This window comes from Caloenas nicobarica, chromosome 13 (assembly GCF_036013445.1).
Source record: "Caloenas nicobarica isolate bCalNic1 chromosome 13, bCalNic1.hap1, whole genome shotgun sequence".
NCBI classification, from domain to species: domain Eukaryota; kingdom Metazoa; phylum Chordata; class Aves; order Columbiformes; family Columbidae; genus Caloenas; species Caloenas nicobarica.
Window position 1 is genome coordinate 12133438 of NC_088257.1, and position 17340 is coordinate 12150777.

Here is a 17340-nt window from a genome sequence, read left to right on the forward strand (position 1 = left end):
TTTTAAAGCTGTAGCAAAGCAGGCAAACTCCCTTTACAAATAAGAGGCTTAGGTATCTATCATTTTTTTCAATATATCTTGTTCTCTATTGACACCTGCTGACCATTTTTTTAGAGTAGTCAGTGTTACTGAATGTGTCATGACTTTATGCATGTAGTCATTGGCCAAACCAACCTAGAATTCCAGAGAGTATCAGATCTTTTCAATAAAGAATTTACAGAGTAGGTGCATGTATTTTATATATACATATAATTTTATGTATATATGTGTGTATATATATTTGTGACTGTGTATGTATACACACACACATATATAAAATTGTGGTAACTGGACTGCTTACAGCTTATCTCTGTTGAAAGAAGTTTTCACACCAACTTCTTTAGTGCAAAAAAAAGGTGTCTGCTATTTCTGGCACTAATTAGACATGTGGAAGATAAGCAAGTGTCCACAAACAAGTAGGAAAAAAAGTCTTGTGTATTGGAATGATTTTCACTGTGACTATTGTCCAAGAAAAGAGGCCATGGGATCATCAGGTCTCTGACGTTTCATTCTATAGGCTTCCATTTCCTCTTCTGTTGGCTCCCTGGTTTCATACTGGCTGTTGTACGGTCTCTTCCTCTCATCTAACTGCATGATTTCTTTAACCTGGAGAAGACGAGCCTCTTCTGCATTTAGTGCCTGAAATGAAAACAAAGGAAAAAAACCTCACAATGAAAGTCAAGCAAAGAATACAGTGAAAGTTTGTATTAGATTATAATATAATGAACATGCAGCAGACAGAATGGCGGGATAAGCAATGCTCAAATGTCTGGCCCACCTACAGCACACTTAATTTTAGTGTTTAACATAAAATGATGGTAAAATGATATTTAGCAAACAAGATACTTTAATATTTTTCCAATTGCCCAAATCAAGCAAAAAACTCTTTGGCTTTACCTAAAATGTAATCATGATCCAGCAAGTACAAAAGCAGATAAGCATGTGATCTTAGTTTGGTGGGGTTTTTTAATTTTTTCTTTTCTTTTTTTTTTTTTTTTTAAATTTCAGCCAGGGTGCATTTTTTTTTCAAATGCTTTTTAAAATACATGGTATCCCACTCCTCAAACTACTACTGTTGTTCCTTCTTGCTACTGAAAATAATCTGCATTTGTACAATGCTTTGACTAACCATAGTTTAATGTTAGTTTCACGCTCTGAATACCCAGAGGCAGGCTGCTGTGCTCGTGGAAGGGCTGCTCAGCAGCAGTCAGTAGACAGCTCGGTGGATGCATTTATGGCATCAACTGTGAGACTGGGCCCAAGTCTGGGATAAAAAGTGGTAAGTTAAGCTCTAACAGTGCCTTTGATCTCTCTGTCTCCAATACCCAAATCATTATGTTCTGCAATATCTTGTATAGATCTACAGCTGTAACAGGTGTCTAGAAAGGAAGTGTTCTAAATCTTCTAAAGTAAGCCTTCCAAAACTAAATATTTATTGCATGGTTGCCTGAGAAATAGGGAATGTACTTTAGAACATCTAAGAGCATTTTAAATTTGCTTTAGCTCAAAATTAGCATCAAAGAACATCCCACAGAATACCACGAGAACTGCATGATAGGCTTCATAAAACTGACATTGTTGTAAAATACATTTCAAGTTCTTTTTGCCACAAAACCATTGAAGAATATTGTGCACCTTTTTAAGTTTTTCTTGCTTCTTTTTCTCTTCACCCTCACTATCTGAATTTGAGCTCTTCTTGTGCTTCTTCTTTTTCTTCTCCTTCTGTTTCTCTTGGTGGATCTGTAAGGTGGAAAACCAGCTACTGTTAAGATTCAATTTGCAAACATTAGTAATGTTCAAGCCATTAAATCCCAAGCATTTATTAATGCTACTTGAGAGCTTAATTTTCAATAGAGATGTTAATGACCTAATAATGAGGTCTAATAATTTTCAGATTCATTATGACTTAATTTTGTAGCTATACACATCTTCCCATCTCTTAAAATGCTGAGGAAAAATATTTGCCTTCCTGCGAAAGGGCAACAGCCTACCTCCATCAGTGTTTTGGGTTTTGTCATGTGCTCTTCCTCCCTGGGTTGCTCTTCCAGTAAGCTTGCTTCAGTATTCTATACAACAGACAAGACGAAGGACACCCATTTACTAAGCACATCTGGAAGGGGAAGGGAAAAACCACCACCAAAAAAAAAGGCAAAACAGCCTCAAACTTAGGTAGGAAGATGAACGCTTTAAAACTCTTTCCAAGTGACTAAATAGGTCAAGACTTACAGCAATTTCTTTCCCAGCTTCTCCTGTACAGTATGAGTACTTGACAAACGAGTGGCAGCATTTGTAACCCCACTTGCCTTCTTTCCAGTACGAACCCCAAATGCACTGCAAGAGAAGACAGCATAACAGTTAATGTCCATAATGACGCTCCTGTGAGAGCCACACTGCAACTTATTCCTCAGCTGAAATCCTGACAGGTGAATTATTTAAACAATCCAGAAAGGAAAGTTACGAGAAATTCTTTGCAATTTTACATTAGCTTTACAAGTACAGTTTCAAAGAAGAGAAAAGCAACAGGATGTGGTCAACTCATATTCAAAGTTGAAGGGAAATACAGTAACTTCCCCTTCAGTGTAAGGCTGACATTGCAACTGCTCAAATTCACATCGCTACCATGACAACTTGAAATTCCTCCTTAGTAGAAAAGGGAGAGTGTCACAATTGAGATGGGAGAAATCTATTTGCTGTATTAATTATATTGTACTGTATCCTACCAAATCTCGTTCCCTTCCAATGAGAAGGAATCTAATTTTTTAATAATTTTTACATAAGCTAGGGCTTACTGTATGGTTGTTGATCTTTATATCCTCTTCATATTTAGAGCAAGCAATAGCCTTCTCTTGTCCTTTGATGACTGTTCCATGCCTAGAGTACTCCACGTAATCTTCTGTTTGAGCTAACAGCAGTTCAGCTGGTGGAGCATCTAGATGTTCTTGTCCTCCATACTAAAATGCAAATAGAAATGACATATAAGAGTTTTGAAAAAATCCCCACCTTTTATGTAGTTAATTATACATTTCAAAAATGTCACCTTCAGTACCTTCTGAAGAAGACACAAGGAAGTGGGTGGAGACAGTTTAATCTTTAGTGAACAGCTAAGAGGTTAAGAGAGAAATACATTTCATCCCATTACCATTGTGTGTTTTCTTTTTGTTTGTTTTCGTTGGGTTTTTTTTGTTTGTTTGGTGTTTTGTTTGTTTGTTTGGGTTTTTTTAATTGCTTTGGCTTTTTTTTTTTTCTTTTTTTTTTTTTTTGCCTGCAGGATTCCAACCTGATATTCCTCACTCAAAACAGGAAAACTTTTTAGCCCAAAGCAAAAGGCTCTGGTATAACCAGAGCAGTACTTCCTGTCCCCTGTCAAACTTCTGCTTTTCACATTTAAAAGAAAAATTTAAGAATAATTTTGGGAGACAGTTACTTGGGTATTTTACAAATTCACCACTTGTAAACAGTCAAAGAATTTTTTCAACCACTTGTATTATTTAAAAAAAAAATAGAACAAAACCAATACTCCTACATACTGCTGATTTTCCACTGGAAAAATCCTGACAGTTAAGGGAAGAGCTCCCAAAAATCCAAAGAAATTCCAGCAGATCTTCAAAGGTTCCTATATTAAATAATATAAGGAACATAACTGATGAGATAGTGTGTATAGATATAAAAATATTCTTATAAATCTAAGTTGCTGAGAAGAGCTGATGCATTTTCACATAGGATTAGTAATCTTATTTGTTTGCCAAGATCCAGACTCCATACTCAATAGAATCCTTATCAAATAAAACCAAATGTCTATTACCTTCTCTAGGATGCTTTCTTTCTGCTGTGCCTTGAAATCTTCTTTTTTCACTTTGAAGGATTTATAAAGTAGCTCTAATTTTGTAGGGTCTGCTTGAAGATGAACTTCAGAGCCTTTGTCATAAGCCTCCCAAGCAAACACTGTGTACACAAGAGGTTTCACTCAATATTTATTCCAAAACTGACATACGCATTCAAATTATGATATTTAATTCTGTAGTAATTTGAAAAAATCTTACTCTAAAAAGATGTATTTCTTTTTTGCAAGCATTGTTAACTTGTAAGTCCGTTTTCTTAAAAAAAACCCCAAACCCCACTTACACTGAGTCTGTGCCATTGAAATGGTATCTCCAGTGTAGCGAACAAAGTTGTCACCTGCGTAACCAACTCTGCAGAAAAAACCAATATGATTCTTAGTATTCAAGTAACGCAATTTCCTTTTAAATACAATCATAGAACACCAAGAGGGAAGGAAAAATTTTGCTTTGTGTCCTGAGAGTTACAAACAGAAGGAGGAGCACTCAGCTCAATATATTAAATCAAGGCTCCCTATGGAGCCATGAAAGTATTAGATTGCAACTGGGAATACTTGACGCCCACATTTATATGGAAATATCTTAAGACACAGACCTGGAGCTTTGTCTGGGATACCAAGTGCCACGAGTCAAGGTTGGATCCAACTGCACAATAAATATGCATGAATGGTAGGTGATATTCTAGCATAGTGACTCTCAGTTTCTGGATTTGTGAATCTCTCCTGCCCAGGCCCAATGTATTTTAGTGAGTTAAAGCCTGATAACAGTTTTACTGCTCTCAGTTCCCTTTTCCACACCCCTTGAAGAGATTCACAATGAGTACAGGGAACAGGCTGAAAATCAAATAATCTTAACAATCCAATTTCCCACTCTTTTCATCTCCCCAAAGCCACTCTGAAAATCTCAGTCTGCAATGCTGTGGCAGAATCACAGATTCAAAAAAGGTCAAATGATGACCCTAGAGAGAAGCGAAAGCATCTGCATCTAAAAAAAAAAAAAAAAATTGATGGGCACTATTCTAGCTGGGGGCAAGGAGAGGTGGAAAGAGCATTATTTGCCAGCATTTAGTCACTGCCATTCTAGTGAACTAATCCAATTACTGTATTCTGAGTAAATGTTTCTCCTCGCAGTCTGTCTGCTCTGTGAGTCCACAGGTCAGGGCTGGGTCACAGCTCAAGTGCTTGACTCAGGTTTTAAGCGAGACGACCTTACCAGCAGCCAAAAGCCAGCCTGTGGCATTCTTTAATGAAGTTGTCTATCTAGACAGCGCCACAGCTTTCAGACCTTTTCTACACAGACTCCATTAATACATGAGGAGCTTTTGCTCCCAATTCAGGCATTCAGATAGGTATCACAGACACTGTGCACTAGTCTCCAGTGCCAAACACCTCCCAACAAAGGGATGAAGTGTAAGATTTGGTTACTGAAATACTTAAACATCGTTACTGTTTACAGGTATCACCTCTAGATAACAGAGAGTGTTCTAATCCTTGTACAGATCATTACACTACATGGTGGTCCACATATGCCTGAAGATTAAGGGTCAGTATTACTAAAATATCCATTTTATATACTAAGCCAAAAAGTGCTGCTAAATAAAACTATTTTTTCCATGTTTACAACTACTTCTATCCATAACTGACTAGAGATTCACTCAGTAAAAAGACATACAAATAAGACAAAATACAACACTATTAATCTCATTTTTAACAGAGTTTTGTTGAATACACAAGCATGATCCTGTTTGAACTTACTCATCTGGATTCTTGCCTGTATTGGCATATGGGTTCTCCCTCATTGCTCTTGTTTTGGGATCATAATAAGCAGAGTTTGGATCTAGATTCCTCAAGTACTAGGGAAAGAAAACAACACACAAGATATTAAATATTCATGATTTTAAAACAACTGAAGTTACTACTGTATCCCCCAGCTTAGATATTTTTAAAAGTTCTATCTGTGTAAAAGGACAACTTTGAGGAAGTTATAACATGAGCAGGAACAGACCTGAGAATAGACCTTAACCTCTAATCCCCACGACCCATACACAAATTCATTAATAATTCAGAGTACAATTTTTTTGAAATTACCTGCCATGAATATATAAGAACATCTATAACAGAATTTTTTACTCACTTTTGCAATATCTTCCCGAATACGTAAATTTCGAACTGTGATACGCCTTTTAGAGTCAAAGTTCTGCCCAGGCATATCAATGTCGTCTGCATATTTGTCTTCATCTTCATCTTCACTGTTATGATCTCTTTCCTGAGAAGAGATGGAAAACTTCTAAATAAAAGAGGACATTCACTCTAGAGGTAAGTACAAGAATCTGATTTTAGTGGTTTCATTAAAAATTCTGAAATCCCTGTAGTTAAAAGTCAGTATCATTTACTTGGGCTTAAGTGTACTGTCATGCTAGTGACATGTTAATCTAACATTCAACAGTTTTCAGAAATACTTGTTAAAGGATTTCCACTTCCTCATATGGAAACAGTTTAAAAAAACCCCATAACTGTGATTATATTAAGAAAACAGTTATTTGGGCAAAATGTACCACATATAAAAACCTAATTATTTGCTTTGACAACGCACAGGAGTTAACACCAAAAACCCCTCTATGAAATCCAACAACCTCTGCCCAAAAGAACAGGCAGGCAGTGGCATGAACCCAGCACTGAAACCCTTAATGTCACTCTCGTTTCACTGTTCCACTAACTAAAGGTCCTTTCTTCTGCCCGTGGTGTGACGCAGTGGGTAATCATCTTACTGTCTGGGAATTTGGTTCCTCTTCTCCCCACTGGTGTCTTGGGGAGTTCTGCAGCAAACAAAGAGCACATCAGGAGAGAAGATGAGATAGTGGAGAGAGGAAAGATAGCAGGAGGATAAAGAACAATCAAAGCAGAGCTAGATGCACGATGCAAAACACAGTTTACCTGTGGCACAAAATGCACAAAGATGACTATATAATGTCCTAGGGAAGCGCTTATAAGTGTCTCTATTACAGACACGTTAGAGACTTTTTCACTGTATTCCCAACTGAATTTCCAAGACTTTGCAAGAATGGCAAATTTTAGAACCGTTGCTGTAATTTAGAGCATGTTATTCCTTTGAACACTAATGGTTTAGACTAGAATATTTCATACCATGCAAATATAATCCAGATTCAACTCTGAAAGCTTAAAAAATAATTGCGATATGTATGCAATATTTAGTTAGCATTGACAGGAATACTGTGCATGAATCAAAAGCCATAATTTAACCTGCAAAAACATAGCCAGAATTTATTTGCTGAGCCTCTAACTTGAGACCACTTGCAGATGGAAACAACTGTTAAGTCCTGGAAGACTGACCAGCAAACTGGCCAGCACTGACTATGCAAATTGGCATCAGTCTTGCTCCCCTCTATCAGACACAGTTCTTATGTTTCAAATATACTTTTCTTCTTTCAGCTCCACTTTCTAAAGAATAAGTACATAGAAGCCAACAATGTTGCCTTGTGGTGAAAAGAGGCATCAAAAAGAGAAAGAATTTTTTTCAATCGGGAGTTTGTGCTGGGTTGGAGATTAAGTTCATTCTGCCATCTAGTGACAAAATGCAAGGTGACAACCTCTGGAAAATGGAGGTCCAATTGTATAGTCTTTTGCTCGGTGTTTTCTTTCTTACCATGTTGATTAAAAAACCCTACTTCTGACGAGTAGCAGTCTCTACTTTTTCGCCATTTTATAAACTTAAAATATTATCAGCAATGCCTTTTAAATTAGAATTTTATATCAAAGATTATCAAAAGCATTGTCTATAATCTAAGAGGAGCTTGTGGAAGTTAGTTGAAGATGCAGCCTCTGCAGAGTTATAAGCCAGTGGGAAATACATATATTCAGCCTTCAAATAACCAGAGACACTGTAAACAGTCATGGCAATGAGTGAAGAAGAAACAAGTTTGGTTCTAAGATAAAGAAAATATCCTCCTATTCCGATTTATACTAAGCATCACTAAACCAATCCACGGTCACGTTGTAGTCACTACCTCGACATTAGTCAGACGTAACAATCTTTAAATACAAAAAGCATTTCAGTATGTAAACAAAACTACTATATGGAAAAAAGTTTTTCTGACTGAAAAATCCACGTCATTAATTTTAGCAAAAACAATAATCACACAGATTTTTTGCCTAAAAGGGAAAACAAAGCCACTCTCATTTGAAAGCAGATGCTTCAAATTCTTGAATGTGGCACTGAATATGCTGGTGCTAGGAAAATCTTTAAATTAACGAAGGGCATAAAAAACAATAGCAGATGCCATATAGAGAATAAAAGTATCAAGGAGCAGAAGTAACCTGTTGTATTTTTATTAGGTCTAAACAAAAACAAATTAGGGTTTAGTTTACTTACCACTTGCTCCAGCTTTCCTGATGCTAACTCTTCCTGAAGCTTCTGGGCTTTCAGTGTACGTTTGGCCTGCGTATCATGAAAATGCATTTGTTTTAATATTTCTTTTTAATAGCAAGTACTTATCATAAGCATCTCTTCTGACTGCTGTCATTTAAAATGTATTCCTATATAAGGTTTTAATTCTCTGAATGCCTTTAAAAAAATCAACAGCCTAGAACTTATCTCCTCTACTCCTATGCTTTACTCACATTGGTGTTTGAGCCTCAGGGAAAGGAAGCTATATAGACACTAACCATTCCACTATTTTATGACACTGTTAAATAAGGCAGTTTACTAGAGTTTATGCAGCTATGCCATTACTACATGCATCCTAATTTAAGAAAGAGCTTATTTTATTTCAATACTGCTTAAGAACATGTTTTATTATTGTGTCCTCATAATCTAGTTAAGAACTTCAGTGCTTAAGACACTTTATGACTGATACTGCGAGCATTTATGGTTCACTCAGGAACCACCAAAGTCTTGCATCTAAAGTGTGATTTTAAAGCAGCATGTAGTGAATTTTTGTATGTTTGACATCATAGAAGCACAGAACAGCTGAAGTTGGAGGTACCTCTGGAGACCACCAGGAACAATCCCCCTGCTCAAAGCAGGCTTGCCTGCACAGGTTGCCCAACGACCATGTTTCGGCAGGTTTTGATCATCTCCAGGAACAGACTCCCCAGCCCTCCTGGGCAAGCTGTTCTGCTGTTTGACCACCCTTACAGTGGAAGAGTTTTTTATTGTTTAAAGAGAATGTATTGTATTTCAATTTATGCCTACTGCCTTCTTGTCCTGTCCCTAGACACTATTGAGACTAGTCTGGCTTTGTCTCTAGACACTCCCATTAGACACTTACACACACTGATGAGATCACACTCAGCATTAGCTTTCCTGTGTGCTGTAGGAAAATACCGAGGAGCAGTCACTGAAGGGAGTGAGCTAGGCACCTCACTACCTTTTGGAACAGGTAGCCAACACCCAGCCAAGCTAGTGAACTGGTTTTTTTTGTTCTAAAAAGTTAAGAGTGTCCACATGGATGTGGTGCATACAGATAGAAAGTTACCTGCAGCAGCAAGGTGCTGATCTGCACAGACATGTACAGATGGTCCACTGCTCCATCATAATCACAAAAAGGATCGATAAGTAAAATAACATGAATGAGATTACAAAATAGATATAGATTTATAGGCTCTCATACAGCCAGATGATAAATGCCTTTCTTGCCTGCCATTCAAACCGCATCTTAGGTAACAAATTGTAAGGCTTGTCTATTAAAAAGTAAGCAATCTGGAGACATGCTTCATTTACTGTGCACACCCATACTCTGTTGCCACTTCTGATCTGAGTTTTCAGTTTAACTGAAGTTTGCTGTCAAACACGGAATCCATCTTGCTTTTTCATTATGAATACAGCACAAGGTCTAACGTTCCTTCTCCCAGGCCAGCCAAACGCTGAAGCCTTCCTCAATAAACCAAAGCACTTACATACCAAATCAACCTTGGAATATTCCTCTACAATCTTCATGTGCTCTTCTGGGTTATAACCATTCCAACGATCTCGCTTTCCATCATAATCGAACATCAGCTGAGGCTGCACATATTCATCTGGTGCAATATTCATGCCTGTGTATTTTGCTCCAACTTTCCTGGGTCTCTGAAAGGAAAATAAACTGGTTCGATCAGTCCATTAGACTAAATTACTCAGATATCCCTTTCAAAACAGTATCAGTCGAGCTCCTCTAAAGCCACTCAAATTCAGCATTATAAGCCCGTGAATTGTAAATATATGCAATTAGTTCATTTCTGTATTTTAAAGTAGTGCAACTGACACCAAACTCCATAAATTTCTAATTGTTTTCCACAGTTAAGAAAGCAACTAAAACACAGTTTCTGGGGATGGCTTCTAGTTGACCTGAAATAGAAAGCTCCAGTGGCACTTGAGTTAAAGCAAATTAACACCAAGAACTAAACATTTTCACCTATTATTGCAGTGCTTATCACAACTGACAAGCAAAACCCCTGAAAAGTATCAGTCTTTTCCATTAATTTTTCCAACCTAACACTTTATTTTGGAATTTTCAAGCCACCTTTCAATACTTGAAACCTCTTCCAAATCAGTTTCTTCAAAACGAGTATTTTTTATCTATAGCTATTTTTCACTGAGATTAGAATTCACATTGTTTTCAAAACCATTAAAACATCAACAAAAATCAAGTTTACCTCCATGCAGTCCTTCTTTTTGTGTGTCAATGCACCACAGTTCTCGCAAGCTCCTTTACGATACCTGGTTGCTACAGCATGCTAAACAACAAAAAAAAGACAGCGTTGTACAAACTTGTGGCAAGATTCATACACGTGTTCCCAATAACTAACTCATTTTTTCAATACAGCTAAAGTGAGCGTGGTGTACTCAAACCCAGAACACAGGTTTTGATTATTACCAAACACTGCAACTTGCCTGCTGAATAAGAATTCCCAGCTCCCGTCTCCCTCAAAAACATGTAACCAGAAATTATTTCTTCATGGAATCAAATCAAATCTTTATTTTTATGACACGAACATTTTGCATACCTCTTGAACTCCTCGTTTGTACCAGTCTCCAGAGGAGCTATACTGTTTCTGCTTCTCTGGCTGAGGTCTCTGATGCTTTAGTGTAGGTCTTTTAGAAGGATCTATGTACCATGGTACGGAGGAGATGTACTGAGGAATATGAGGATTGATATCTCTGGAAAAGATGTTGTGTAATAAATACATGGCACAGGAAAAAAAACCCACAATAACTTGGCTTAACAAATAAGTCTCACATTAAAAGTTCAGTGCTTTAGGATTGATAATAAAATAATATTGTTACAATGTATTGCAAAATAACCTCTAATTCAACTAGATAAACTCAGATTTCATTGAGATTTTGTTGCCATGTAATGCACCTAAACTCCCGACTCCTAATCAAATATCATAGTCTCTACAACGTTACTGAACACAAAAATAGTAACATTTATCTTCTCAGATGCAATGAGCCTTGTAGAAGCAAGAGAGAGTGAACAGGTAAGCTACACAATTAAGTTCCCCAGTACTACGTTTTGGTCACTTTTAAAATACCACTTGTAAGCAGCCGCATAGGTGGGGCTTAGCAGTACCACCAGTAGATCGTGGTAGATAAACACTGAACCTACTTTTTTTGAAAATATCTGTTTTCTGAGGATGACTGGAGTGTTAAAAGCAAATTCACAAAGTTCAACTATTTACTTCTGCAATGACTCATGTAGAAATCATGTATCTCCCTCATGATTACTCATAATCACAACAGGAAAAAAGACATTTTTAACCGGTAGCTTGAGAATAACCCTAGTTTTAATAAAACTTACTTTCCTTCTTCATCCACTTCAGCAGGTGCATTTCCTAGTTTTCTTTGTTCTTCTAACTCCTTCTTCTTCCTCCAGTCTTCCCTTGTCATCTTCTTCGGTTCCTCCAGGTTCACATCATTCGACCCTCCCGAAGGAGTGGTGCTCACCACCACCCCCGATGCCATTTTGTTTCTTCCTCTGTAACAGAAAAAAAGAAAAAAGAGAAAGTCTTACAGATCAAAACCATTTGATAGCACGGTTCTTCAGTGGGGTTTTATATCATTCACTTAAACCGATAGTGCTGTATTATGCATTTTTGACACATCTTTTCACAAAAATAAGCACCAGTGCTGAAAAAAGTATGAATGTTCCTCTTCCCAACCCACTGTGGTCCATGTCGGGGACGAACAGCAGCAGCTCCGCACTCAGCGCCAGGACACGCACCGTGGGCCCTTCCCCGCCGGCGCGGGGCGGACACGGACTCAGCGCTGTGGGGCCGCAGACGCGCCGGGGCTGCCCCGGGCCCCGCACACCGCCGCACCGCGGCCTACGCGCGCCCCGGAGGCGCCACTGCGGCGGCGAGGGAGCGGCGCCCCAGCAGGGCCCGGGCCCGGCCCGCGGGGACATGGGTACTTCCCGAAACCGCTGCTCGGCGGCCGGCCCCTGCTCGGGCAGCCGATCCCGCAGCCGATCCCGCAGCCGATCCCTCCCGGCCCCGCCGCCCGTGTTTACCTGCCAGGCCGCGCCGCCGTCCCACAATGCACCGCGGTGTCGCCTCGAGCTGCGCCCCGTCACGGGCGCGTCACATCCAGGGGCGGTGCCACGCCGTCACCATAGTAACGCGGCGGCGGCGCCTGCGGGGCGGGGCCTGATCGGGCCTGTCCCCGCCCCCGGAACGAAGCGGGCGGAGCCGCGGAGGGAGCAGGTGAGTCGATACGGAAGCGGCGCCGCTGAGCCAATCGGCTGCTGAGCGTTGATCGAAGCAGCCAATGGGCGATGAGGAGGCGGTTTAAAAGCTGCCAGCGGCGGGGCACGGCTATTCCTGCGGGGTGTGTGTGCTGCGGCTTGGCGTGACCTGGGACGGACCGAACCGAGCCCTCTGCTCTGTGCGTGTTGCTGTCCTGCCTTAGCGCTCGGAGCTGCCGGTGGCCCTTGAGGTGAGCCCTCGGCTGGGAGGGTTAGGCCGGGGTCTCCCCCGAGTGCAGGCGAGTCCCTCTGGAGCTGTGACCGGGACGGGGGTTAAACAAGGGGAGTGTTGGGATCTGTGGCTGTAAGTCTTGCTTTGACCTTGTATTTAAGCTTTTGACTTCGAGCTATACCAATTAAAAGAGGCCTTTTCTGCAGATCCTTATGGAATGAGGAGTCCCTATGTGCTGGCAGTGGTCAGCCCAGCTGGGAGCTGCCTGGCTGCTCCGAGCAGTGCCAGGGAGTGAGTGCTCTGACCTCTTGTGTCCCGTGGGGCTGGAAAAACCAGTGATCTGTTTGTACAGGGTGTCCTCAGATGGCTTCTTTCTCTGGTGAAGAGATGTGTCTGCTAGTAGCTGGCATTACTCTTGGCTGTTCAAGTGCTATAGGGTGGGCTAAGGACTAGATTGCTAAGCTGGGAGATGTGCTGAGGAAACAGTCAAACACTACAAAGGAGTGACAAAGCAAACTGAAGGCATTGGCGCTCTCTGTGCAGTGTTGCTAGTGCTTGTTACTTTCCCAAACTCCTACAAGCTCCTCTGGGGCTATGAGCCTACCACATGCACTAATAATGCCTTTAAGCATAAAGGTCTGTGGCTAAACTACCATGAAATAGTGTGAAGTATGTGTTTGTTCTTCTAACCCCTTCTTCTGGGGATAAACACATAGCAGCTATGTTGTCTTCAATGTGGTTTGTTTAAGAAGTTTTCTATGGTGGGAGAAATGCCAGGAATGATTTCATCTTTTTCCCATATGGGCTTTCCAGAGTCATCTCATCAACCAGAAGATGGCAACGCTTATCTTTACTGATCAGGAAAACGGTGAAGTTGGTGTTACCAAGAATCAGCGAAGACTCCCTTCAGTATCTTGTGTGTATATGCTGCCCTAAGCCACTGGTGGACTGAGTGAAGTGCATAAATTGTTTTGTTAGTCACTATTTTGAACAGTAGTAGTTTTCTATTCTTATATCTACTTATCTAACCAATTCTGCTAAGCTTATCAATTACTATAAAAATGAAAATAACTCTGCTTGTATTGTAGATGGGGCTTATGCTCATGTGTTATAAATGATGAATAATGATTTTTACGACAACCGGTTTTCTAGTCCATGTACTTACTGAAGCAAGCTTTAGAGTTGATATGGTGCTAAAGTTTGCTTTTTTTTTTTCTCCATTCCCCAGCAAAAGTCTTTTCTGAAGGAACACAAGTTAACACTCCACTTCCTAAAAAAACAATTGGTACTTCTCCAGCCACATCTCACTCTGTCAGAAAGGCTCTTGGAAATGTGAATGGAACTGAAGGAGTCATGACCAACATGGAAAAGATAAGACAGAAAAATCAGGCTTGCACTGCAAACAAAGTGAGTACAACACACTTCCACAGGGATGGAAAAATGCATGGTTTACCTAGTGTTGCGGCTTAATCCTGGCAGGCAGCTGAGCACCACACAGCTGCTGGCTTGCTCCTGCTGCAGTGGGATGGGGAGAGAATTAGAAGAGTAAAATGAGAGCTCATGGATTGAGATTAAGACAATTTAATAATCTCAAAAACCAGAACCGATTTCCCACCAGTAGCTGACTGATGCCTTGCTGGTCCATGAGCAATGGCAACCCTGGCAAACTTCACCACCAGTTTTCGTTGCTGAGCATGAATGTTATATGTGTGGAATATTTGTTTGGTCATTTGGAGTCAGCTGTCCTAGCTGTTCCACCTCCCAACTTGTGCACCCCCAGCCTACTCACTGGTGGGATTGTGAGAAGCAGAAAAGGGCTTGATGCTGTGTAAGCACTGCTCTACAACAGCTAAACCAGCTGGGTGTTATCAACACTGTTTTCATCATGAATCTAAAACAGAGCATCGTATGAGCTACTAAAAAGAAAAATAACTCTCTCCTAGCCAAAGCCAGTACACCTACATGGGCACAGGGAGTACAACAACTTAGGGGATACCTAATGGCAAAGATGTGGCTCTAGAGAAGACAGTTTGAGTTAATGGCTTGTTCATGTGTTAAGTATCAGGAGTTTCATATTATGAGCCTAAATGTTTTTGTACAGTGACTTATTGCCACCATATATAGTACTGTACTACATAAACTCAACTGAAACATTTGCCTGTCTCCAGCTTATATGTGTTAAAGGTATTGGAATTTAGTCATAACTGAGGACTGTATGGCAATGTTCTTGTCTGTAGACCTGTATAGCATGGGAAAACCTCTACAATGGGAAACTACAGTAGCTCGAGTAATGTGACTTTCTCTTTTTAAGATTGCTGAAAAGTCTGCTGGATTAGAAAGCTGTGCAATGGCTGAAGAAGAGTGGCCAGAAATAGAGAATATGTTTCCTTTTGATCCTCAAGGTAAGAACTATTGGTGTAATTATGAAAGCCTGGCTGTTCATTTTCATAAGTGTTGATGTTGTTGCAAGACTCTGGCCAAGCTATTGTGGCAAACAAGCTAACACTGTGTTTTGCAAGAGTCCTTTCTTAAATAGAAGGGTGCTTGCTACTTCTGAAATACCATCTCATTCTTGTTTAAATATTTCTAGCTGCAGTAGCTGTGTTCTAGATATGTAGTAGTTTGAGTCCATTATTGTGGTGTCAGGAAACTAGTTCCAAATAACCACACTATAGCATCTTAATTTGTTAAGTGGCAACTACTAGACCAGTATTCAAAGGAATACTTAAGTGGTACTCAGGAGTACATGCCAAGATAGTAACTTGTAACTGAAGAGATTCCTGCTGCTGTAGAATATAATAGCTATAAAATAGCTAAAATATATGTATAAAAATATAAAAAAATTAAAAAATAGCTAAGATGAAACTTCTAAAGCTGTTCTTAGAATATCTGCAATGGGCTGTGCTATCATAGTCCTTCAAAGCATGTCTTTAAACCACCCAGTTCATGTGGGAGTGTGCAAAAACTACTGTACCAAAGACTACTTCAGTGTTAGTGAAATGTATATGCTGTGCTTGATGAAGTTGACTTAGTGTAGTGAAAGAAATTACTAAAAGCTCTTGTTTTATATTAGCACTAGACTAGTCTTTTGGTGTTAGCGTATGGGATTTTAGGGACAGCTAAGGTGTAACTGCAAATACCCCATAAGAAGGGACTGCTGGATTGTGTTGGTTTGGACCTGCTCCCACTTCATTTAATCTAGAAGAATTTGCAGCTTCCCAGACTACTGCTACCATACATGGTTACTAACTTAGTGTTTATTTCTCAAACAGACTTTGAGAGTTATGATCTTCCTGAAGAGTACAAACTAAGCAATATCAACCTGCGTGGTGTTCCCCTCATGATATTTGAAAGGACATATGACAAATATGTAAACATGGTTCCTTCACCTGTGAAGACTGAAGAGTTTTCACAGGAGTCTAGTAAGTGGAAACTTGGTGAGAGTTTCAGTATGTGCAGTGCTCATCAGTGGTTTGGGAGGGAAGCTGGTTGGCTGCAGTAGTGAACTGCCACTGTCCTAACTATCACAATAGTGCGCTAGTATCAAACAGCTTTTGGTGTATAGTCAAGCTGAATTTAACTGGCCAACATTGGTAGCACAGGTAGTAGTCTCAAAGTGATGTTGCTGGGCAATCACAGTGCATTGATAACTAATCAGTTAGGTGAGATTGGCTTATGCAATCAAACAATATTTCTTAGTCATTCAAGAGACTTATGCTAATCCCCTGGGAGCTAGCTTATTAGAGTATGAATTCCAGGTTTCTTGAGAAACTGATTTGCTCTATTTCTAACTTCCAGACCTGCTACAAGCAACTGCTGACTTCCTTGCTACCCTGGATGAGATCATTATTGACATGCCACCCAGTTATGACCCTGGAACCTTCTTTACAGGCACTAATTGAGTTCAAATTTCATGTAGTTCTGTATTTTAATAAAGGCTAACCTAATCTGTACAATATTGGACTTGTCTATTTTCAGTAGACCCAAGATGTAGGTAGTAAAAGTGGTTTGAGAAGGGGGCTATTTGACAAGCAATTAAAGCAGAGCCTGGATAAGCTTCTAAGCAAGACTATAATTCACTGTGACCCATATTCAGGACTTAGTACCTGCTGACTAGACTGTGTGCTCATGATAGGTTAAGAGGCCCTTCTGACCACACTGCCTGTATAACTTTATTCTTTATCCATTAAACATGCAAGGATGTAGAACTAGTCTGTACATGTAGTGTAAATTAAGTACTAAAGCTAGTACTCTTATGGTGTTTTTCCTTTCTTTAACTTGTTTGCTCTTTGGAGTGGTTGTCCAAGATGGTATACATTGGATTTGTATGCAGCTGTAGGTTTCTTTTATCACTGCATCACATGGCTCTGGGTGCTGGGTACTCTCTGTGCTCTGTGAGGAAAGGCTGGTGGAACCTCATTCTTCAAATTAGAAGCACATGGGTTCAATAATCTTTGTGTTGTAATGTCCTCATCTCCAGTTCTTCGTCACATATGACAAGTCAGTTGTAGAGGTGGTCAGTCTGCACTTAAACTGCTTTTATAGTTCCTGGG

At 39.9% G+C, this 17340-nt stretch overlaps 2 protein-coding genes across 3 annotated transcripts; one reads left to right on the forward strand and one right to left on the reverse strand.

Moving 5' to 3' along the window:
* Window positions 1-12439, reverse strand: SLU7 (SLU7 homolog, splicing factor). 2 transcript variants are annotated; one of them, XM_065643951.1, is made up of 16 exons: window positions 12382-12439; window positions 11671-11847; window positions 10877-11030; window positions 10526-10606; window positions 9795-9959; window positions 8265-8330; window positions 6643-6690; window positions 6009-6140; window positions 5630-5727; window positions 4162-4229; window positions 3842-3981; window positions 2829-2990; window positions 2266-2370; window positions 2031-2105; window positions 1675-1779; window positions 1-678 (listed from the first exon to the last, which is right to left on the reverse strand). In XM_065643951.1, exons 2-16 carry the CDS (start codon window positions 11832-11834, stop codon window positions 499-501), a joined length of 1743 nt encoding a protein of 580 aa, XP_065500023.1. In that variant the 5' UTR covers window positions 11835-11847; window positions 12382-12439; the 3' UTR covers window positions 1-498. The 2 variants fall into 2 exon arrangements, with proteins under 2 accessions (XP_065500023.1, XP_065500024.1); XM_065643952.1 differs by lacking the exon at window positions 6643-6690.
* Window positions 12440-12711: 272 nt separating this feature from the next.
* Window positions 12712-16718, forward strand: PTTG1 (PTTG1 regulator of sister chromatid separation, securin). Its single transcript, XM_065644346.1, has 6 exons — window positions 12712-12806; window positions 13601-13703; window positions 14016-14194; window positions 15099-15189; window positions 16060-16209; window positions 16586-16718. The coding sequence occupies exons 2-6, from the start codon at window positions 13622-13624 to the stop codon at window positions 16687-16689; spliced, it is 606 nt and encodes a 201-aa protein (XP_065500418.1). The 5' UTR covers window positions 12712-12806; window positions 13601-13621; the 3' UTR covers window positions 16690-16718.
* The last annotated feature ends 622 nt before the right edge of the window (window positions 16719-17340 follow it).